The sequence below is a fragment of the Pelophylax lessonae genome (genome assembly GCF_965119305.1).
Source record: "Pelophylax lessonae genome assembly, contig: HAP1_SCAFFOLD_335, whole genome shotgun sequence".
Classification (NCBI taxonomy): domain Eukaryota; kingdom Metazoa; phylum Chordata; class Amphibia; order Anura; family Ranidae; genus Pelophylax; species Pelophylax lessonae.
The window spans coordinates 43,590-66,745 of NW_028120009.1; the positions used below are offsets into that span (position 1 = coordinate 43,590).

The 23,156-nt window shown below is 52.2% G+C and overlaps 2 protein-coding genes across 2 annotated transcripts in view; both read left to right on the plus strand.

The window, feature by feature from the left end:
- LOC309543733 (T-box transcription factor TBX22-like) overlaps positions 1-19,344 on the plus strand; it is a gene marked incomplete at its 3' end in the record, with an annotated part of 60,418 nt that extends 41,074 nt beyond the window's left edge. Inside the window, exon 4 of the mRNA XM_082276179.1 lies at positions 19,297-19,344. Within this exon, the coding sequence (XP_082132305.1) occupies positions 19,297-19,344 (48 nt within the window). The remainder of the gene's footprint in view (positions 1-19,296) is intronic.
- A 6-nt stretch (positions 19,345-19,350) lies between these two features.
- On the plus strand, positions 19,351-19,965 carry LOC309543734 (myb-related transcription factor, partner of profilin-like). The gene has a single exon (XM_082276180.1). The coding sequence runs from the start codon at positions 19,485-19,487 to the stop codon at positions 19,923-19,925; it is 441 nt and encodes a 146-aa protein (XP_082132306.1). The 5' UTR covers positions 19,351-19,484; the 3' UTR covers positions 19,926-19,965.
- The last annotated feature ends 3,191 nt before the right edge of the window (positions 19,966-23,156 follow it).

Below are 23,156 nucleotides of genomic sequence, written 5' to 3' on the forward strand. Positions count from 1 at the left end.
TAGAGGACAACCCTCAATCCCCTCCCCTATAGAGGACAACCTCAATCCCCTCCCCTATAGGGGACAACCCTCAATACCCTCCCCTGTAGAGGACAACCCTAATCCCCTCCCTATAGAGGACAACCCTAATCCCCTCCCCTACAGAGGACAACCCTAATCCCCTCCCCTACAGAGGACAACCCTCAATCCCCTCCCCTATAGAGGACAACCCTAACCCTCTCCCCTATAGAGGACAACCCTCAATCCCCTCCCCTATAGAGGATAACCCTCAATCCCCTCCCCTATAGAGGACAACCCTCAATCCCCTCCCCTATAGAGGACAACCCTCAATCCCCTCCCCTATAGAGGACAACCCTCAATCCCCTCCCCTATCGAGAGAGGACAACCCTCAATCCCCTCCCCTATAGAGGACACCCCTCAATCCCTGCCCCTATAGAGGACACCCCTCAATCCCTTCCCCCTATAGAGGACAACCCTCAATCCCCTCCCCTATAGAGGACAACCCTCAATCCCCTCCCCTATAGAGGACAACCCTCAATCCCCTCCCCTATAGAGGACAACCCTAATCCCCTACCCTATAGAGAGAGGACAACCCTTCAATCCCCTCCCCTATAGAGGACAACCCTTTATCCCCTCCCCTATAGAGAGAGGACAACCCTTTATCCCCTCCCCTATAGAGAGAGGACAACCCTTTATCCCCTCCCCTATAGAGGACAACCCTCAATTCCCTCCCCTATAGAGGACAACCCTCAATTCCCTCCCCTATAGAGGACAACCCTCAATTCCCTCCCCTATAGAGGACAACCCTCAATTCCCTCCCCTATAGAGGACAACCCTCAATTCCCTCCCCTATAGAGGACAACCCTCAATCCCCTCCCCTATAGAGGACAACCCTCAATTCCCCTCCCCTATAGAGGACAACCCTCAATCTCCTCCCCTATAGAGGACAACCCTCAAGCCCCTCCCCTATAGAGAGAGGACAACCCGAATCCCTCCCCTTTAGAGGACAACCTCAATTCCCTCCCCTATAGAGGACCACCCTCAATCCCCTCCTTTATAGAGGACAACCCTCAATCCCCTCCCCTATAGAGGACAACCCTAATCCCCTCCCCTATAGAGGACAACCCTCAATCCCCTCCCTTATAGAGAGAGGACAACCCTCAATCCCCTCCCCTATAGAGGACAACCCTCAATCCCCTCCCCTATAGAGGACAACCCTCAATCCCCTCCCCTATAGAGGACAACCCTCAATTCCTCCCTATAGAGGACAACCCTCAATCCCCTCCCCTATAGAGGACACCCCTCAATCCCTGCCCCTATAGAGGACACCCCTCAATCCCTTCCCCCTATAGAGGACAACCCTCAATCCCCTCCCCTATAGAGGACAACCCTCAATCCCCTCCCCTGTAGAGGACAACCCTCAATCCCCTCCCCTATAGAGGACAACCCTAATCCCCTACCCTATAGAGAGAGGACAACCCTCAATCCCCTCCCCTATAGAGGACAACCCTTTATCCCCTCCCCTATAGAGAGAGGACAACCCTTTATCCCCTCCCCTATAGAGAGAGGACAACCCTTTATCCCCTCCCCTATAGAGGAAAACCCTCAATTCCCTCCCCTATAGAGGACAACCCTCAATTCCCTCCCCTATAGAGGACAACCCTCAATTCCCTCCCCTATAGAGGACAACCCTCAATTCCCTCCCCTATAGAGGACAACCCTCAATTCCCTCCCCTATAGAGGACAACCCTCAATCCCCTCCCCTATAGAGGACAATCCTCAATTCCCTCCCCTATAGAGGACAACCCTCAATCTCCTCCCCTATAGAGGACAACCCTCAAGCCCCTCCCCTATAGAGAGAGGACAACCCGAATCCCCTCCCCTTTAGAGGACAACCCTCAATTCCCTCCCCTATAGAGGACCACCCTCAATCCCCCTCCTTTATAGAGGACAACCCTCAATCCCCTCCCCTATAGAGGACAACCCTCAATTCCTTACCCTATAGAGGACAACCCTCAATACCCTCCCCTGTAGAGGACAACCCTCAATTCCTCCCCTATAGAGGACAATCCTCAATCCCCTCCCCTATAGAGGACAACCCTCAATTCCCTCCCCTATAGAGGACAACCCTCAATTCCTTACCCTATAGAGGACAACCCTCAATACCCTCCCCTGTAGAGGGACAACCCTAATCCCCTCCCCTATAGAGGACAATCCTCAATCCCCTCCCCTATAGAGGACAACCCTCAATTCCTTACCCTATAGAGGACAACCCTCAATACCCTCCCCTGTAGAGGACAACCCTAATCCCCTCCCCTATAGAGGACAACCCTCAATCCCCTCCCCTATAGAGGACAACCCTCAATCCCCTCCCCTATAGAGGACAACCCTCAATCCCCTCCCCTACAGAGGACAACCCTCAATTTCCTCCCCTATAGAGGACAACCTCAATCCCCTCCCCTATAGAGGACAACCCTCAATCCCCTCCCCTATAGAGGACAACCCTCAATCTCCTCCCCTATAGAGGACAACCCTCAATCTCCTCCCCTATAGAGGACAACCCTAATCCCCTCCCCTATAGAGGACAACCTTCAATCCCCTATAGAGAGAGGACAACCCTAATCCCCTCCCTATAGATGACAACCCTCAATCCCCTCCCCTATAGAGGACAACCCTTAATCCCCTCCCCTATAGAGGACAACCCTCAATCCCCTCCCCTATAGAGGACAACCCTTAATCTCCTCCCCTATAGAGAGAAGAGGGGGGGAGAGAGAGAGGAGGGGGGGCGAGGGAAGGAGGGGGAGAGAGAGAGAGGGGGGGGAGGGGGGGCAAGGGAAGGAGGGGGAGAGAGAAGGGGAGGGGGGAGAGATAAGGGGAGAGGGGGAAGGGAGAGAGGAGGGGAGAGGGGAAGGAGGGGAGAGGGGGAAGCGGGGAGAGAGGAGGGGGGGGGGGAGAGAGAGAGAGATGAGGGGGGAGAGAGAGAGGAGGGGGAGAGAGAGAGGAGGGGGGAGAGACAGAGGAGGGGGAGAGAGAGAGGAGGGGGGGAGAGAGAGGAGGGGGAGAGAGAGAGGAGGGGGGAGAGAGAGGAGGGGGGGAGAGAGAGGAGGGGGAGAGAGAGAGGAGGGGGGAGAGAGAGGAGGGGGGAGAGAGAGGAGGAGGGGGGAGAGAGAGGAGGAGGGGGGAGAGAGAGGAGGAGGGGGAGAGAGGAGGGGGAGATAGAGAGAGAGGGGGGAGAGAGGGGGGGAGAGAGAGGAGGGGGAGAGAGGAGGGGGAGAGAGAGGAGGGGGGGAGAGAGAGGAGGGGGGGAGAGAGAGAGAGAGGAGGGGGGGAGAGAGAGGAGGGGGGAGAGAGGAGGGGGGAGAGAGAGGGGGGGAGAGAGAGGGGGGGGAGAGAGAGGAGGGGGAGAGAGAGAGAGAGGGGGAGAGGAGGGGGGGGAGAGAGAGAGGAGGGGGGAGAGAGAGAGGAGGGGGGGAGAGAGAGGAGGGGGAGAGAGGAGGGGGGAGAGAGAGGGGGGGAGAGAGAGGGGGGGGGAGAGAGAGGAGGGGGGAGAGAGAGAGAGGAGGGGGAGAGGAGGGGGGGGAGAGAGAGAGGAGGGGGGAGAGAGAGAGGAGGGGGGAGAGAGAGAGGGGGGGGGGGGAGAGAGAGAGGAGGGGGAGAGAGGAGGGGGGGGAGAGAGAGAGGAGGAGAGGAGGGGGGGAGAGAGAGAGGAGGGGGGAGAGAGGAGGGGGGGAGAGAGAGAGGAGGGGGGGAGAGAGAGAGGAGGGGGGGGAGAGAGAGAGGAGGGGGAGAGAGGAGGGGGGAGAGAGAGAGGAGGGGGGGAGAGAGAGAGGAGGGGGAGAGAGGAGGGGGGAGAGAGAGAGGAGGGAGAGAGAGAGGAGGGGGAGAGAGAGAGGAGGGGGGGAGAGAGAGAGAGGAGGGGGGGAGAGAGGAGGGGGGAGGGGGAGCGTCTCAGCTCTATGGTGTACAGAGGAATCCTCCAGAAGTTTGGACCTCTCCCACATACACCCAGAAAACGGCCTGCTCTCCTCCCCCACACACATGTCTATGGGGGGCAGGGAGTCTCCACTCCTGTGCCACCCTAAATATTTGTAGGTGGTGCCCTTCCCCCAGCCGTAGCAGGATGGGCTTGGTCCACACTCTCCCCTCCCCCCAGGGGCTGAGGAAGCGGTGACACCCAGGCAGTAGCAGTGGGACGGGGGAGGGGGGGACACATGGAAATCTGTGCAGAGCCCCCGCCTCACACAGCGCTCAGCCCTGGGCCTGGCACTCTTACCCGATGTCAGATAGATGTGTGCAGCGCGTCCAATGGCTGTGCTGAGAGTGGAGAATAAGAGGCCGTGGGTTCTGGTTGGTCAGCGTTGTCCATGTGACCTTGCTGACCAGTTAGATTGCCTCTTGTCTGTACACTGAGAGGTATGGATTGGAGCCGCAGCGATTTCAAATCCCTGGATCAGCGAAGTGGCTTCCTGATGCCTGAAAGCAGACGGCTGACAAAATCCCAGGCGCCCGGACTCACCAATGCCACCTGGCACCTGGGATTTTTCGAGCCCTGCCCTATATAAGACAACCTTAGCCCTCTGCCCATAATAGTACATTAATAGATAGAGGACAACCCTAATCCTATGGAGAACACCCCAAAGCCTATAGAAGACAACCCTAACTTTATGGAGGGCAACCCTTACCCTATATAAGACAACCATAACCCTATAGAAGACATCCCTTACCCTATAAAAGACATCCCTAACCCTATAGAAGACATCCCTTACCCTATAGAAGACATCCCTAACCCTATAGAAGACACCCCTTACCCTATAGAAGACACCCCTAACCCCATAGAAGACACCCCTTACCCTATAGAAGACAACCCTAACCCTATAGAAGACAACCCTAACCCTATAGAGGACATCCCTAACTCTATAGAGGACATCCCTTACCCTATAGAAGACATCCCTTACCCTATAGAAGACATCCCTAACCCTATAGAAGACATCCCTAACCCTATAGAAGACATCCCTTACCCTATAGAAGACATCCCTAACCCTATAGAAGACATCCCTATAGAAGACATCCCTATCCCTATAGAAGACAACCCTAACCCTATAGAGGACATCCCTTACCCTATAGAAGACAACCCTAACCCTATAGAAGACATCCCTTACCCTATAGAAGACATCCCTAACCCCATAGAAGACACCCCTTACCCTATAGAAGACAACCCTATAGAAGACAACCCTAACCCTATAGAAGACATCCCTTACCCTATAGAAGACACCCCTAACCCTATAGAAGACAACCCTAACCCTATAGAAGACAACCCTAACTTTATGGAGGGCAACCCTTACCCTGTAGAAGACAACCATAACCCTATAGAAGACATCCCTTACCCTATAGAAGACATCCCTTACCCTATAGAAGACATCCCTAACCCCATAGAAGACACCCCTTACCCTATAGAAGACAACCCTAACCCTATAGAAGACAACCCTAACCCTATAGAGGACATCCCTAACTCTATAGAGGACATCCCTTACCCTATAGAAGACATCCCTAACCCTATAGAAGACATCCCTATAGAAGACATCCCTATCCCTATAGAAGACAACCCTAACCCTATAGAGGACATCCCTTACCCTATAGAAGATAACCCTATAGAAGACATCCCTTACCCTATAGAAGACATCCCTAACCCCATAGAAGACACCCCTTACCCTATAGAAGACAACCCTATAGAAGACATCCCTTTCCCTATAGAAGACATCCCTTACCCTATAGAAGACATCCCTAACCCTATAGAAGACATCCCTAACTCTATAGAGGACATCCCTTACCCTATAGAAAGACATCCCTAGCGCTCTGACTACCATAGTGCATTGATACATCCCTAACCCTATAGTGGACATCCCTAACCCTATAGAGGACATCCCTAACCCTATAGGAGACATCCCTAACCCTATAGAAGACACCCCTAACCCTATAGAGGACATCCCTAACCCTATAGAAGACATCCCTTACCTTATAGAAGACATCCCTAACCCTATAGAAGACACCCCTTACCCTATAGAAGACATCCCTTACCCTATAGAAGACAACCCTAACCCTATAGAAGACAACCCTAACTTTATGGAGGGCAACCCTTACCCTGTAGAAGACAACCATAACCCTATAGAAGACACCACTTACCCTATAGAAGACATCCCTTACCCTATAGAAGACAACCCTAACCCTATAGAAGACATCCCTTACCCTATAGAAGACATCCCTAACTCTATAGAGGACATCCCTTACCCTATAGAAGACAACCCTAACCCTATAGAAGACAACCCTAACCCTATAGAAGACATCCCTTACCCTATATAAGACAACCATAACCCTATAGAAGACATCCCTTACCCTATAGAAGACATCCCTTACCCTATAAAAGACATCCCTAACCCTATAGAAGACAACCCTAACCCTATAGAGGACATCCCTTACCCTATAGAAGACATCCCTATAGAAGACATCCCTATCCCTATAGAAGACAACCCTAACCCTATAGAAGACATCCCTAACTCTATAGAGGACATACCTTACCCTATAGAAGACAACCCTAACCCTATAGAAGACATCCCTTACCCTATAGAAGACATCCCTAACCCCATAGAAGACACCCCTTACCCTATAGAAGACAACCCTATAGAAGACAACCCTAACCCTATAGAAGACATCCCTTACCCTATAGAAGACATCCCTAACTCTATAGAGGACATCCCTAACCCTATAGAAGACAACCCTAACCCTATAGAAGACAACCCTAACTTTATGGAGGGCAACCCTTACCCTGTAGAAGACAACCATAACCCTATCGAAGACATCCCTTACCCTATAGAAGACATCCCTTACCCTATAGAAGACATCCCTAACCCCATAGAAGACACCCCTTACCCTATAGAAGACAACCCTAACCCTATAGAAGACAACCCTAACCCTATAGAGGACATCCCTAACTCTATAGAGGACATCCCTTACCCTATAGAAGACACCCCTTACCCTATAGAAGACATCCCTTACCCTATAGAAGACAACCCTAACCCTATAGAAGACGACCCTAACCCTATAGAAGACATCCCTAACTCTATAGAGGACATCCCTTACCCTATAGAAGACAACCCTAACCCTATAGAAAGACATCCCTAGCGCTCTGACTACCATAGTGCATTGATACATCCCTAACCCTATAGTGGACATCCCTAACCCTATAGAGGACATCCCTAACCCTATAGGAGACATCCCTAACCCTATAGAAGACACCCCTAACCCTATAGAGGACATCCCTAACCCTATAGAAGACATCCCTTACCTTATAGAAGACATCCCTAACCCTATAGAAGACACCCCTTACCCTATAGAAGACATCCCTTACCCTATAGAAGACAACCCTAACCCTATAGAAGACAACCCTAACTTTATGGAGGGCAACCCTTACCCTGTAGAAGACAACCATAACCCTATAGAAGACACCACTTACCCTATAGAAGACATTCCTTACCCTATAGAAGCCAACCCTAACCCTATAGAAGACATCCCTTACCCTATAGAAGACATCCCTAACTCTATAGAGGACATCCCTTACCCTATAGAAGACAACCATTACCCTATAGAAGACAACCCTAACCCTATAGAAGACAACCCTAACCCTATAGAAAGACATCCCTAGCGCTCTGACTACCATAGTGCATTGATACATCCCTAACCCTATAGTGGACATCCCTAACCCTATAGAAGACACCCCTAACCCTATAGAGGACATCCCTAACCCTATAGGAGACATCCCTAACCCTATAGAAGACACCCCTAACCCCATAGAGGACATCCCTAACCCTATAGAAGACATTCCTAACCATATAGAAGACATCCCTTACCCTATAGAAGACATCCCTAACCCTATAGAAGACACCCCATAACCCTATAGAAGACACCCCTAACCCTATATAGGACATCCCTAACCCTATAGAAGACATCCCAAACCCTATAGAAGACATCCCAAACCCTATAGAGGACATCCCTAACCTTATAGAAGACACCCCTAACCCTATAGAGGACATCCCTAACCCTATAGAAGACATCCCTAACCCTATAGAAGACATCCGTAACCCTATAGAAGACACCCCTAACCCTATAGAAGACACCCCTAAACCTATAGAGGACACCCCTAACCTTATAGAAGACACCCCTAACCCTATAGAAGACATCCCAAACCCTATAGAGGACATCCCTAACCTTATAGAAGACACCCCTAACCCTATAGAAGACATCCCTAACCCTATAGAAGACATCCCTAACCCTATAGAAGACATCCGTAACCCTATAGAAGACACCCCTAACCCTATAGAAGACACCCCTAACTCTATGGAAGACACCCCTAACTCTATAGAAGACACCCCTAACCCTATAGAAGACACCCCTACCCCAATAGAAGACACCCCTAACCCTATAGAAGACACCCCTAACTCTATAGTAGACACCCTAACCCTATAGAAGACACCCCTAACCCTATAGAAGACACCCCTAACCCTATAGAAGACATCCCTAACTCCTTAGAAGACACCCCTAACCCTATAGAAGACACCCCTAACTCTATAGTAGACACCCCTAACTCTATAAAAGACACCCCTGACCCTATAAAAGACACCCCTAACCCTATAGAAGACACCCCTAACCCTATAGAAGACACCCCTAACCCTATAGAAGGCACCCCTAACCCTATATAAGACACCCCTAACCCTATATAAGACACCCCTAACCCTATAGAAGACACCCCTAACCCTATAGAAGACACCCCTAACTCGAACTCTCTGACCCCCATGGTACATTGGAGGACAATATTGATGAAGGAATGCATAGCGTGGCCGCTCTGCCGGCCCTTTTAGGTGATTGTATCAGCATAGCAACATCATCTTTGTGTGGGGCAGGGGCGTAACTACAGGGGTTGCAGGGGTTGCGATTGCTACCGGGCCCCATGCTCCAGGGGGCCCAGTAGCAAACCAGTGGGTGAACTTCCAGGATTGCAAAAGTCACACTTGCGACCGGGCCCTGGCATTGCACCACTGTGGGGAGGCCCCAAGATTGCAGGAAGGGAGCCCACTGCAGAACTTGTGGAAGGATCCTGCTGCGGGACCGTAATAAAAGGCCATGCAACGAGAATAAAGAGCCCCAGGATTAGTGGGAAGAGCCCTGGGCTTGAAGGGAAGGGCCCCGGCCAGGGATCTGGGGGGGCCCTTCATGGTTTCTTGCATCGGGGCCCTGAAGGCTCTAGTTACGCCTCTGGTGTGGGGTAGTGGATGGGTTTCCTCAATCATGTGATCATGTGACAGGAGAGCCCCTCCTACTGCCACCTGATTGGTGACCATGAGGTCGCAGTGCTGGAGAGGCCCGAAAAAAGTGATTGTAAAGCTTTTTTTAATTTAAAATAAGAAACCAGTTCTACTTACCGGCTCTGTAATGGTTTTGATCCCCTCCCCTGCCAGCACTCCTGACTCCACCCCCTGCCAGCACTCCTGACTCCACCCCCTGCCAGCACTCCTGACTCCACCCGCTGCCAGCACTCCTGACTCCACCCCCTGCCAACACTCCTGACTCCACCCCCTGCCAGCACTCCTGACTCCACCCGCTGCCAGCACTCCTGACTCCACCCCCTGCCAGCACTCCTGACTCCACCCCCTGCCAGCACTCCTGATTCCACCCCCTGCCAGCACTCCTGACTCCACCCCCTGCCAGCACTCCTGACTCCACCCGCTGCCAGCACTCCTTACTCCACCCCCTGCCAGCACTCCTGACTCCACCCCCTGCCATCACTCCTGACTCCACCCCCTGCCAGCACTCCTGACTCCACCCCCTGCCAGCACTCCTGACTCCACCCGCTGCCAGCACTCCTGACTCCACCCGCTGCCAGCACTCCTGACTCCACCCCCTGCCAGCACTCCTGACTCCACCCGCTGCCAGCACTCCTGACTCCACCCCCTGCCAGCACTCCTGACTCCACCCCCTGCCAGCACTCCTGACTCCACCCCCTGCCAGCACTCCTGACTCCACCCCCTGCCAGCACTCCTGACTCCACCCCCTGCCAGCACTCCTGACTCCACCCGCTGCCAGCACTCCTGACTCCACCCGCTGCCAGCACTCCTGACTCCACCCCCTGCCAGCACTCCTGACTCCACCCGCTGCCAGCACTCCTGACTCCACCCCCTGCCAGCACTCCTGACCCCACCCGCTGCCAGCACTCCTGATTCCACCCGCTGCCATCACTCCTGATTCCACCCGCTGCCAGCACTCCTGACTCCACCCGCTGCCAGCACTCCTGACTCCACCCGCTGCCAGCACTCCTGACTCCACCCGCTGCCAGCACTCCTGACTCCACCCGCTGCCAGCACTCCTGACCCCACCCGCTGCCAGCACTCCTGACTCCACCCGCTGCCAGCACTCCTGACTCCACCCGCTGCCAGCACTCCTGATTCCACCCCCTGCCAGCACTCCTGACTCTACCCGCTGCCAGCACTCCTGACCCCACCCGCTGCCATCACTCCTGATTCCACCCGCTGCCAGCACTCCTGACTCCACCCGCTGCCAGCACTCCTGACTCCACCCGCTGCCATCACTCCTGATTCCACCCGCTGCCAGCACTCCTGACTCCACCCGCTGCCAGCACTCCTGACTCCACCCGCTGCCAGCACTCCTGACTCCACCCGCTGCCAGCACTCCTGACTCCACCCGCTGCCAGCACTCCTGATTCCACCCGCTGCCAGCACTCCTGACTCCACCCGCTGCCAGCACTCCTGATTCCACCCGCTGCCAGCACTCCTGACTCCACCCGCTGCCAGCACTCCTGACTCCACCCGCTGCCAGCACTCCTGACTCCACCCGCTGCCAGCACTCCTGACTCCACCCCCTGCCAGCACTCCTGACTCCACCTGCTGCCAGCACTCCTGACTCCACCCGCTGCCAGCACTCCTGACTCCACCCGCTGCCAGCACTCCTGACTCCACCTGCTGCCAGCACTCCTGACTCCACCTGCTGCCAGCACTCCTGACTCCACCCCCTGCCAGCACTCCTGACTCCACCCCCTGCCAGCACTCCTGACTCCACCCGCTGCCAGCACTCCTGACTCCACCCGCTGCCAGCACTCCTGACTCCACCCGCTGCCAGCACTCCTGACTCCGCCCCCTGCTGAGTGCCCCCATAGGAAGCCGCTTGCTCTGGGGGTGCTCGGTCCAATGCCGGGCTGCCCTCCTTTCACAGGTTTTGGCTGACAACAGCAGGAGCCAATGGCTGAGCCAAGCCTGTGAGAGTGGGGAGAGGGGCTGCTGCAGACTTGCAGTGCTGGATCGGGGGGCGGTATTCAGGGGCGGGGGGGGCGGTATTCAGGGGCGGGGGGGGCGGTATTTTGGGGCGGGGGGGGCGGTATTCAGGGGCGGGGGGGCGGTATTCAGGGGCGGGGGGGGGCGGTATTTAGGGGCGGGGGCGGTATTTAGGGGCGGGGGGGCGGTATTCAGGGGTGGGGGGGCGGTATTCAGGGGCGGGGGGGGCGGTATTTAGGGGCGGGGGGCGGTATTCAGGGGCGGGGGGCGGTATTCAGGGGCGGGGGGCGGTATTCAGGGGTGGGGGGGCGGTATTCAGGGGCGGGGGGGGCGGTATTTAGGGGCGGGGGCGGTATTCAGGGGCGGGGGGCGGTATTTAGGGGCGGGGGGCGGTATTTAGGGGCGGGGGGCGGTATTTAGGGGCGGGGGGGCGGTATTCAGGGGCGGGGGGCGGTATTCAGGGGTGGGGGGGCGGTATTTAGGGGCGGGGGGGGGCGGTATTCAGGGGCGGGGGGCGGTATTTAGGGGCGGGGGGGGCGGTATTCAGGGGCGGGGGGCGGTATTCAGGGGTGGGGGGGCGGTATTCAGGGGCGGGGGGGGGCGGTATTTAGGGGCGGGGGCGGTATTCAGGGGCGGGGGGCGGTATTTAGGGGCGGGGGGCGGTATTTAGGGGCGGGGGGCGGTATTTAGGGGCGGGGGGGCGGTATTCAGGGGCGGGGGGCGGTATTTAGGGGCGGGGGGGGGCGGTATTCAGGGGCGGGGGGCGGTATTTAGGGGCGGGGGGGGCGGTATTCAGGGGCGGGGGGCGGTATTCAGGGGTGGGGGGGCGGTATTCAGGGGCGGGGGGGGCGGTATTTAGGGGCGGGGGCGGTATTCAGGGGCGGGGGGCGGTATTTAGGGGCGGGGGGCGGTATTTAGGGGCGGGGGGGCGGTATTCAGGGGCGGGGGGCGGTATTAAAAGGTTTTTTACTTTAATGCAAAAAATTGATTAAGCTTAAAATCCTTTTATGTTTTTAACCTTTTTAACCACTTGCTGACCAGCCGCCATCGTTTTACTGCAGCAGGTCGGCTCTGTTACGTGAAACGGTGTTCCTGTCGCTTCGTGTAGCGGATAGTGGGGGCACATCGATTGGCTAGAGGGGAAGCCAATCAGCAGGTCCGGCGGACGCGATGCTCCCCATGGAGACAGACCGATGTTCTGTCAGTAATGAACACAGGGATCTTACTATTTAGGAACACCGGTCCCTGCGTTCATCCAGTGAGCCCATCCCCCACACAATAAGAAAGCATCCCCTAGGCACACATTTAACCCTTTGTTCGCCCCTGGTGTTAACCCCTTCCCTGCCAGTGTGATTATTACAGTGACAGTGCATATTTATAGCACTGATTACTGTAGTAATGTCACTGGTACCCCCAAAGGTGTTAAAAATGTCAGTCAGGGGTTCGATCTGTCCGCCGCAATGTCGCAGTCCCGCTATAAATCGCAGATCGCCGCCATTACTAGTAAAAAATGAATAAAAATGACAAATCTTTCCCCTAGTTTGTAGACGCGATAACTTTTGTGCAAACCAATCAATATAAACTTATTGGGACTTTTTTTTTTCACCAAAATAATGTAGCGGAATAAAAATTGGCCTAAAATGATGAAAAAATGATATTTTCTCTTTCGTTCATTGATGGACACAGCTCCTTTGTGTTATACTGCCCCCTACTGGAGTAGGACACTAGGTGAAAAAAAAAGTCTGGCTACGCCCATGGGCGGTCCCGGAGGGTATACTCCCTCTTCCTGCTATAGGTACTCCGTTTCTTCTGCCTAGTCCGGAGTAAGGACCTCCTTCCTTGCTGGGATCTCTGGTTCAGCAATTTTTTCTTTTTAGATAGAATTTTTTTCTCCTGTTTTTTTCTCCTGTGAGATCTGCAATCAACTGCCGGACTGGGCAAGGGGCTCTGTAATCTAAATCCAGTGGTCACCCCAGTCTGGCAAGTGAGTGCGCGCAGACCTCAGCTCCACGCTAGGTCAGCCACAACATGGCACCACTGGATGGGGGTTGGCCTACGAGTTAAACGCCTCACGAGGTCGCATACCACCGGGTCTCGGCCCAAGTCGCAGCGTTACTCCTGGCCAACAGCCCCCCCATTTCGATGGAGAGGAGAGTCTGTCTGGAGCGGTGCCCGCCTGGTTCCTGGTATGGTAAGTGATTGTCCCCCCTCTCCCCATGGAGGGTTTTGGGGTGAACGTGTTCCCCTCCATGGGACGGTCGGGCACCTGGGTTCCCCTCCTTCCTGTTAGGCACCCCCCTCATCAGTTTAGTGGTCCCTGTGAGCAATATTGCCCCCCCCCCCCCCCTGGCCTGGGTCCCTTGTGGTGCCGCCATTTTGCTGTAGCCTGTGTGTTTCCATGCACAGTGGCCATGTTTGTGTAGTCCGGCGGTCAATTTGCGGTGGTTTGCCATGACAGTGGAGCCCTGTGGGTGGCGATATTGGCAATGGGAGACCCTCCTCATCCCCTGGTGCTGACTCCTTGATCGTTTCACTTCCTGATCGCTGCTCGTGGAGTGCAGATTATCCTGGTGGCTGAAAGTGCCTGTTTCTGCTGGATGAGGAGTATGGTGGGGTCCTCTTCCTCTGTGCTGAGGATTGATTAGGTTACCGGCGACCGCGTGGTGCTGCTCAAGCAATGTTTTTTTTTTTTCACACCTTTTCTTGTGGGGGTCCCCCTGGTAACTCATGGAGTCTTTGGAGCACATTTTCCCACCTGATCCTCTCTCAGAAGCTGCGGTTCCCAACCATCCATCGATGCACTGACGGTGGTCCTGGAGTCCTTTGTGTCCTGAGTGGAGGTCGTTTTCGGGCGACAGGCTAGCAAAAAGCACCCCCCCCCCCCCCGCCTTCCCCTGCCTCATCGGTCTCCTCAGATCCTGAATCTGATTCAGCCGCCACAGACATGAGAAACTCTGCTGGGTCTGGGACCATGCGCCCTGAGTTCTCAGACAGTGATTCCTCCACTTCTGCAACCGTACACGAAAAGGCACTGGTGGATGCACTGATTGTATCTGTGCGTGAGACCTTAAAAATGGAGGACGCAGCTCCTGTATCTGTGCGTGAGACCTTAAAAATGGAGGACGCAGCTCCTGTATCTGTGCGTGAGACCTTAAAAATGGAGGACGCAGCTCCTGTATCTGTGTGTGAGACCTTAAAAATGGAGGACGCAGCTCCTGTATCTGTGCGTGAGACCTTAAAAATGGAGGCCGCAGCTCCTGTATCTGTGTGTGAGACCTTAAAAATGGAGGCCGCAGCTCCTGTATCTGTGTGTGAGACCTTAAAAATGGAGGACGCAGCTCCTGTATCTGTGCGTGAGACCTTAAAAATGGAGGACGCAGCTCCTGTATCTGTGCGTGAGACCTTAAAAATGGAGGACGCAGCTCCTGTATCTGTGTGTGAGACCTTAAAAATGGAGGACGCAGCTCCTGTATCTGTGCGTGAGACCTTAAAAATGGAGGACGCAGCTCCTGTATCTGTGCGTGAGACCTTAAAAATGGAGGACGCAGCTCCTGTATCTGTGTGTGAGACCTTAAAAATGGAGGACGCAGCTCCTGTATCTGTGCGTGAGACCTTAAAAATGGAGGACGCAGCTCCTGTATCTGTGTGTGAGACCTTAAAAATGGAGGACGCAGCTCCTGTATCTGTGCGTGAGACCTTAAAAATGGAGGACGCAGCTCCTGTATCTGTGCGTGAGACCTTAAAAATGGAGGACGCAGCTCCTGTATCTGTGCGTGAGACCTTGAAAATGGAGGACGCAGCTCCTGTATCTGTGCGTGAGACCTTAAAAATGGAGGACGCAGCTCCTGTATCTGTGCGTGAGACCTTAAAAATGGAGGACGCAGCTCCTGTATCTGTGCGTGAGACCTTAAAAATGGAGGACGCAGCTCCTGTATCTGTGCGTGAGACCTTAAAAATGGAGGACGCAGCTCCTGTATCTGTGCGTGAGACCTTTAAAATGGAGGACGCAGCTGGAGCTGCAACAGAGGCGTTGGTTCCCTTTTGTCACTCACAAGCCATCCAGAGCGGCAAAGGTGTTTCCTTTCCCCGCCTATTTTGACAGAATTGTCGCTAAAGAGTGGGAACAGCCAAAACGTCCCCTTGTGGTCCCTAAGTGATTTTCTATGCTGTACCCCTATGAGGAGTCCCTTCTTAAAAAGTGGACCCTTCGGTCTCCATATTGAACAAAGCAACCATGATTCTGGTTGAAGAGTCCCCGGCCTTTAAGGACCCGGCTGACAGGAAGGCGGAGGCAGTAGCCCGCAATATGTACACCGTGGCTGGTTCGGCACTGAGGCCGGTATTTCCCATTGCCCTGGAGTCGCAAACTCTGACCGAGTGGGCTAAACTCCTACGCCGTGACCTGGAGGGGGAGCAGCTCCCCCCTGCCTTTGCTGAGCTGGGGGACCAGTTGATCCGGGGGCTGCAATTTATCTGTGATGCCTCTTTGGATGCGGCTCCCTTAGTCGCTAGGCTCTCTTTCAGCAGTGGCCCTTTGGCGTATTTTGTGGCTCAAATGCTGGTCTGCAGTCCACATTTCTAAGAAGGCCTTGACTGATCTTCCTTTTCAAGGAGTTTCCCTGTTTGGAACTACCCTGTGTGACATCAATAAAGGTCTCACAGGGGGGAAGAGTACCTTTCTTCCGCAGGCTACTAAGGGCAAGGACCCTCATCGCAGACGTGGGCCATCCTCGGCTCATAAGAAGTTTTTTCATCCCTCAGGGTTGATTGACAAGGGATCAAAACTGTTCAGGGCCTCCTCTGGTGGATCCAAGCAAACTTGGTCTGGCAAGTCGAAAGCGGGCTTATCCAGACCCGCAGACAAGGCTCCTTCAGCATGAAGATGTGCCCTCATCAGGGTTGGGGGGGGATGTCTTTGCTGGTTCCTGGACCCGTGGACTTCCCTGGTACAAGACAAGGGGGTCCACTAAGTCATACGGTCCGGCTACAAGATCGAGTTTCACTCTTACCCCCCGGCAAGGTTCTTTCCTTCCAATTTGCGCTTGACCATGGACCACTTACAGGATCTTTTTTTGACGGTACAGACCTGTTACTTAAAGAGGTGATTGTCCTGGTTCCGACATCGGAACGTTTTCAGGGTTTTTACTCAAACCTGTTTACAGTTCCCAGGAAGGAAGGCATGGTGCATCCAATCCTGGATTTCAAGGCGCTGAACTGCTTTGTGTAGGTGCAGAAGTTCAGAATGGAGTCCATTCGCACGGTGGTGGCATTCCTGCATCAGGGGGATTTTCTTGCCTCTATCGACATCAAGGATGCTCACCTTCACATTCCAATATGTGCCGGTCACCAGCGTTTCTTCTGCTTTGCCGTGGGAGCGGAGCATTATCAGTTTGTAGCGTTACCATTCGGTCTCATCTCTGCTCTCTGGTCTTCATATAAGTGTTAGCCCCGGTGCTAGCATTGTTACGCTAATGGGGGATCGTGGTACTGGGCTACTTGAACTACCTCCTTCTGCAAGTGGAGTCTCCTACTGCTCTGGTGGAAAACCTGGAAACAACCATACAAACTCTGAGGGAGTTCGGCTGGATTATGAATTTTTAGAAGTCTGCTCTGGTTCTGTCCACAAAGCTGGACTATCTGGGTCTTACTCTGGACTCGACCTTAGCCAGAGTGCTCCTTCCTCTGGACAAACTCCAGAAACTGCAGGCTGCGATTCTTCTCCTGCTGTCCAGCAGATGGTTATCCCTCCTGACTTGCATGCGGGTGTTGGGTCTGATGTTGTCTACCTTTTTGAGGTGGACTGGCCTTGCCGGGGTTGGTACTCTGATCTGGTGCAGCTGGTCGCCGAGGTTCCTTGGAAGCTTCCTCTCAGGAGGATCTGCTGTCCCAAGGACCAATTTTCCATCCTGCTTTATAGTCGCTGGCTTTGACGCCTTGGCTGTTTAATGCCAGGTGCTGATGGATAGAAATTTGTCTAAGTCTGGGATTCCAACACTGTTAAAAGCTAGAAAATCTACTTCTAGGAAGATCTACCATTGTACGTGGAAGATGTACATTGCGTGGTGTGAGTCTCTTGGGGTTCATCCTCGTTGCTTTTCGGTGGCTCGGATTTTGACCTTCCTTCAACGGGGAGTTGAGCAGAAACTGGCCTTGAGTACTATCAAGGGCTAGGTGTCGCCTTAGCGGTCTTCTTTCAACGGCCCTTGGCCACACACTCCCTGGTACGTACTTTTCTTCAGGGAGTTTGGCACTTGGTTCCTCCAGCGCGGTCTCTGTTACCTCTTTTGGGGCCTCAGTTTGGTGCTTTCAGTTCTCCAGAAGCCTCTTTTTGAGAATCTTCTGAAGATTCCCCTTCTAACGCTGTCCCAGAAGGTGGCCTTTTTGGTGGTTATCACCTCTACGTGCAGGGTGTCGGAATTGGCGGCGTTATCCTATGGTTCATCTTACTTGGTGGTCCACAGAGATAAGGTGGTTCTTCACCCCTGTCTGTCGTTCCTTCCTCAGGTTGTTTCTGATTTTCATTTGAATGAAGACATTTTGTTGCCTTTCCTGTGTCCCAGGCCAAAACATCCGAAGGAAATTGCTTTGCATGCCTTGGATGTGTTCCAGGCGATTAGGGTGTACCTGGCAGCTATGGAGTCTTTTACGGATGGGCCTCGGAAAGGGTTGTCCGCTTCCTCTGCGATCGTTTCCAGATGGATCAGACAGACGGTGGCTCAGGCCTATTCCATCAAGGGTCCGGTTCCTCCTTTCCCTATCAAGGCGCACTGTACTTGGGTGCTCAGTGCCTCCTGGGCCTTCTGTCATCAGGCGTCAGTGACGCAGGTTTGTAAGGCGGCCAGCTGGTCATCGGTGCACACTTACACAAAGTTCTGTAAAGTAGATGTGTTGGGATCTGCGGATGCTTCTTTTGGCCGCAAGGTTTTTCATGCTGCTGTTTAGAGGATCTGATCCTCTTTGAGGGTGTATTGTTTTTTTCAGGTGAGCTCCAGTTGTTTTAGGTTGAGCTCCTGTTTACCTGATAACCTGGTACTCCTTATGTTTAACATTGCTTTGGGAGGTCCCAATGGTTCTGAAGATCAGGAGCTGTGTCCGTCAATAATCAAAAGAGACAATGGGGTTTTTGACTTACTGTAAAAACATTTCTCTGATGTTCATTGACGGACACAGCACCCCCCCCCCCCCTCTGTGGAGTTTGCTTTCTTCTGACACTGCTTGTAACAAAACTGAGTACCTATAGCAGAAAGTGGGAGTAAACCCCCTGGGCCTGCCCATAGGCGTAGCCAGACTTTTTTTTCTGCCTAGTGTCCTACTCCTATAGGGGGCAGTATAACCCAATGCTTATGAAGATCAAGAGCTGTGTCCGTCAATGAACATCAGAGAAATAGATTTTACGGTTAGTTAAAAATCCAATTTTTTACATTTTTTTTATTGAATAATTTACCAAAAAAAAGCTCTATTTGTGGGGAAAAAAAGGGATCGGTTTTATTTGGGATAAGCCTCACACAGTCGCACGACTGTCAGTTAAAAGTAACGCAGTGCTGTATCGCAAAAAATGGCCTGGTCATTAAAGGGGTAAAACCTTCCGGTTAAGAGATGTGCGAATATGTGGTAATGCAGCGCTAGGCCCACCTCTGTGCCATCACATAAAGCCGGCTGGAAGGGGTTGGGTAAAGTCAAACTCCTCGCCTAATAATCTGGCTCGTTATTTCTGTGCTCCATCGGGTGAACAGGGACCAGAGCTGAAGGGGTTAAACATTTGACTGTTTTTAAAAATTGCTGTCTAAAGTAGAAGTAATAATGATCAATGGCCTGTACTGCAAAGTCTTTCACCCCCATCCCTTATTGTAGGGGAGAGAATGATACCTTTAGTAACATTGGTTGTCCTCCATACCTGTGACAATATAAATGGGTTTGGTGCTCCCCACAATCTGATGACCGTACTTCTGCTTTCCCCCCACAGACTTACATCTACCAGGTCCGGCTTCTTCTAGTGCAGAAAACTCCCTGAGTGGCCCCTGCTGCCCGCCGGACCCTCCCCTTCTTCTCCAGCCTAAGCAGTCTTCATCTCCGACGCCTCAGCTTCACATTGTGCAGTTACCCCAGCTAAGTCCTTCACCTGGTCCATCTGAAGGGGCTTCTCCAGCACCGATGCCTCCGGGGTCCTCTTCTCCTCTGCTTTCTCCAGAGGCTGTCAGTCAGCACTATGACCCTACAGTAGCCATGCTACGAGCTCAGCAGGAAACGGCGGAAGCAATTCGACATCTGACCTACACGTTGCGTCAGAGCATGGACCGTTTGACCAATGTCCTGGCAGCCATCTTACCTCTTATACCTCCTCAGCCTCCATCACCTGCTCCATCTGGCTTGATCGATCCCGTATATTATCCTACAAAGACTGAACCAGAATCTGAACCTTGTTCTGTGAATTATGAGTTGGAGGAAAATCACAATGGCCAGGAAGAGGAAAGTGGCCAGCAAAATGTTGTAGAGGAACAGCCGAGTCCTCCAACCGCCCCTCCTCCCAACAAGAGGAAGAGATTCTCCTACTTGACTCCCCGTAAACGCAGAGGCCGCTGGAAAAACGTGTAAATGAATGGACTGAGATGGGGAACCCATAATGTGGCTCACGGGATTTGGTGAAGAAATGTCCTGCTGGTCTCCCCCCACCACGGAGGTCACAACTGAGGAAGACCTCCGGCTCCTGCTGTACAATTTCATGACATTTATTTTATCTGAAAATATTTTTATGTTCAAAAAATTTCTGCTTCTGTTTTCTCCGACTGTAAATTATGAAATTGTTTTTTAATCTCCTCAAACCGCTGCTGAAGATCAAATTCCCATTGGTGTCGGAGGGTTGGGACCATGGTAGCTATGTAGTAACACTGAGCCATAGGGCAGATCGCAGGGTGTTCCCTCTACGGGGGGGTGGGGGGGAGGGGCGCTGGCCTCGTTTCGCCTTATGATTGCCACACAGGATGTTTTCTAAAGTCTGTAGGGGATAACCGGTATCTCAACTTCATCCATAGATAAACCCTACAGAAGTCTTCTCCAGTATGTCTATAAATCAGATATAAGAATACAAATGGCCAAATTCCGTATAGATCTGCCAATGGAAACCGGACCTCCTTCTGTATCAAATGTGGGGGGAGTTTTAGTCTGAGGCTCTGGCATCCTCTGATTGACTCTTCCAATGTGGGGGGAGTTTTAGTCTGAGGCTCTGGCATCCTCTGATGGACTCTTCCAATGTGGGGGGAGTTTTAGTCTGAGGCTCTGGCATCCTCTGATGGACTCTTCCATTGTAGGGGGAGTTTTAGTCTGAGGCTCTGGCATCCTCTGATGGACTCTTCCATTGTGGGGGGAGTTTTAGTCTGAGGCTCTGGCATCCTCTGATGGACTCTTCCATTGTGGGGGGAGTTTTAGTCTGAGGCTCTGGCATCCTCTGATTGACTCTTCCAATGTGGGAGGAGTTTTAGTCTGAGGCTCTGGCATCCTCTGATGGACTCTTCCATTGTAGGGGGAGTTTTAGTCTGAGGCTCTGCCATCCTCTGATGGACTCTTCCAATTTGGGGGGAGTTTTAGTCTGAGGCTCTGCCATCCTCTGATGGACTCTTCCAATGTGGGGGGAGTTTTAGTCTGAGGCTCTGGAATCCTCTGACGGACGCTTCCATTGTAGGGGGAGTTTTAGTCTGAGGCTCTGGCGCCCTCTGATGGACTCTTCCAATTTGGGGGGAGTTTTAGTCTGAGGCTCTGGCGCCCTCTGATGGACTCTTCCAATCCAATTTGGGGGGAGTTTTAGTCTGAGGCTCTGGCGCCCTCTGATGGACTCTTCCAATTTGGGGGGAGTTTTAGTCTGAGGCTCTGGCGCCCTCTGATGGACTCTTCCAATTTGGGGGGAGTTTTAGTCTGAGGCTCTGGCGCCCTCTGATGGACTCTTCCAATTTGGGGGGAGTTTTAGTCTGAGGCTCTGGCGCCCTCTGATGGACTCTTCCAATTTGGGGGGAGTTTTAGTCTGAGGCTCTGGCGCCCTCTGATGGACTCTTCCAATTTGGGGGGAGTTTTAGTCTGAGGCTCTGGCGCCCTCTGATATCGTCTTTTGCTTTATCTGTATATTTTTTATACAATCTTTTTCTGTATGCTGCTCTGGCCATCTCTTCATCTCTATTCTTCTCTTTCTCTAGATCTGAATAGCCAAGAAAGCAATATATATGTATATAAAAAGCCTACCCACTGTAGATAGCAATGGCTTCCTCGTCCTGTTAATTAGCCGGATAGCAATTAATGATATATGTAAATAAGTACATATTAAAGATTCTGATTTCTAGCATGTTGTATTCATTCAATGCTTGGAGCCGGGCGGTGCGGAGACGGGGGAGGAACTCTGAGTGTCCCCCATAGAAGGAAATATGGCGCGGACCTCTCTGCCTGACCGTCATTCTAATTCAAGTCCGTGACCCAAAACAACAATGTGACCAGAAGTGGTAACGATCGATCCGCTGATCACCATAGTAATAATTGGATCCTCTGACCACCATAGTAATAATGGGATCCTCCGACCACCATAGTAATAATTGGATCCTCTGACCACCATAGTAATAATGAGATCCTCTGACCACCATAGTAATAATGAGATCCTCTGATCACCATAGTAATAATGAGATCCGCTGACCACCATAGTAATAATGAGATCCTCTGATCACCATAGTAATAATGAGATCCGCTGACCACCATAGTAATAATGAGATCCTCTGACCACCATAGTAATAATGAGATCCTCCGACCACCATAGTAATAATGAGATCCTCTGATCACCATAGTAATAATGAGATCCTCCGACCACCATAGTAATAATGAGATCCTCTGATCACCATAGTAATAATGAGATCCTCTGACCACCATAGTAATAATGAGATCCTCTGACCACCATAGTAATAATCGGATCCTCCGACCACCATAGTAATAATGAGATCCTCCGACCACCATAGTAATAATCGGATCCTCTGATCACCATAGTAATAATGAGATCCTCTGACCACCATAGTAATAATGGGATCCTCTGATCACCATAGTAATAATGAGATCCTCTGACCACCATAGTAATAATGAGATCCTCTGATCACCATAGTAATAATGGGATCCTCTGACCACCATAGTAATAATCGGATCCTCTGACCATCATAGTAATAATGAGATCCTCTGATCACCATAGTAATAATCGGATCCTCTGATCACCATAGTAATAATGAGATCCTCTGACCACCATAGTAATAATGAGATCCTCTGATCACCATAGTAATAATCGGATCCTCTGATCACCATAGTAATAATGAGATCCGCTGACCACCATAGTAATAATGAGATCCTCTGACTACCATAGTAATAATTGGATCCTCTGACCACCATAGTAATAATGAGATCCTCTGATCACCATAGTAATAATCGGATCCTCTGATCACCATAGTAATAATGAGATCCTCTGACCACCATAGTAATAATGAGATCCTCTGAGTACTGTAGTAATAATGAGATCCTCTGACCACCATAGTAATAATGAGATCCGCTGACTACCATAGTAATAATGAGATCCTCCGACCACCATAGTAATAATGAGATCCTCCGACCACCATAGTAATAATGAGATCCTCTGATCACCATAGTAATAATCGGATCCTCTGATCACCATAGTAATAATGAGATCCTCTGACCACCATAGTAATAATCGGATCCTCCGACCACCATAGTAATAATGAGATCCTCTGACCACCATAGTAATAATCGGATCCTCTGATCACCATAGTAATAATGAGATCCTCTGACCACCAT

Coding starts and splice junctions, on each gene's coding strand:
- LOC309543734 (XM_082276180.1), top strand. CDS start 19,485: ATGCCTCCGGGGTCCTCTTCTCCTCTGCTTTCTCCAGAGGCTGTCAGT.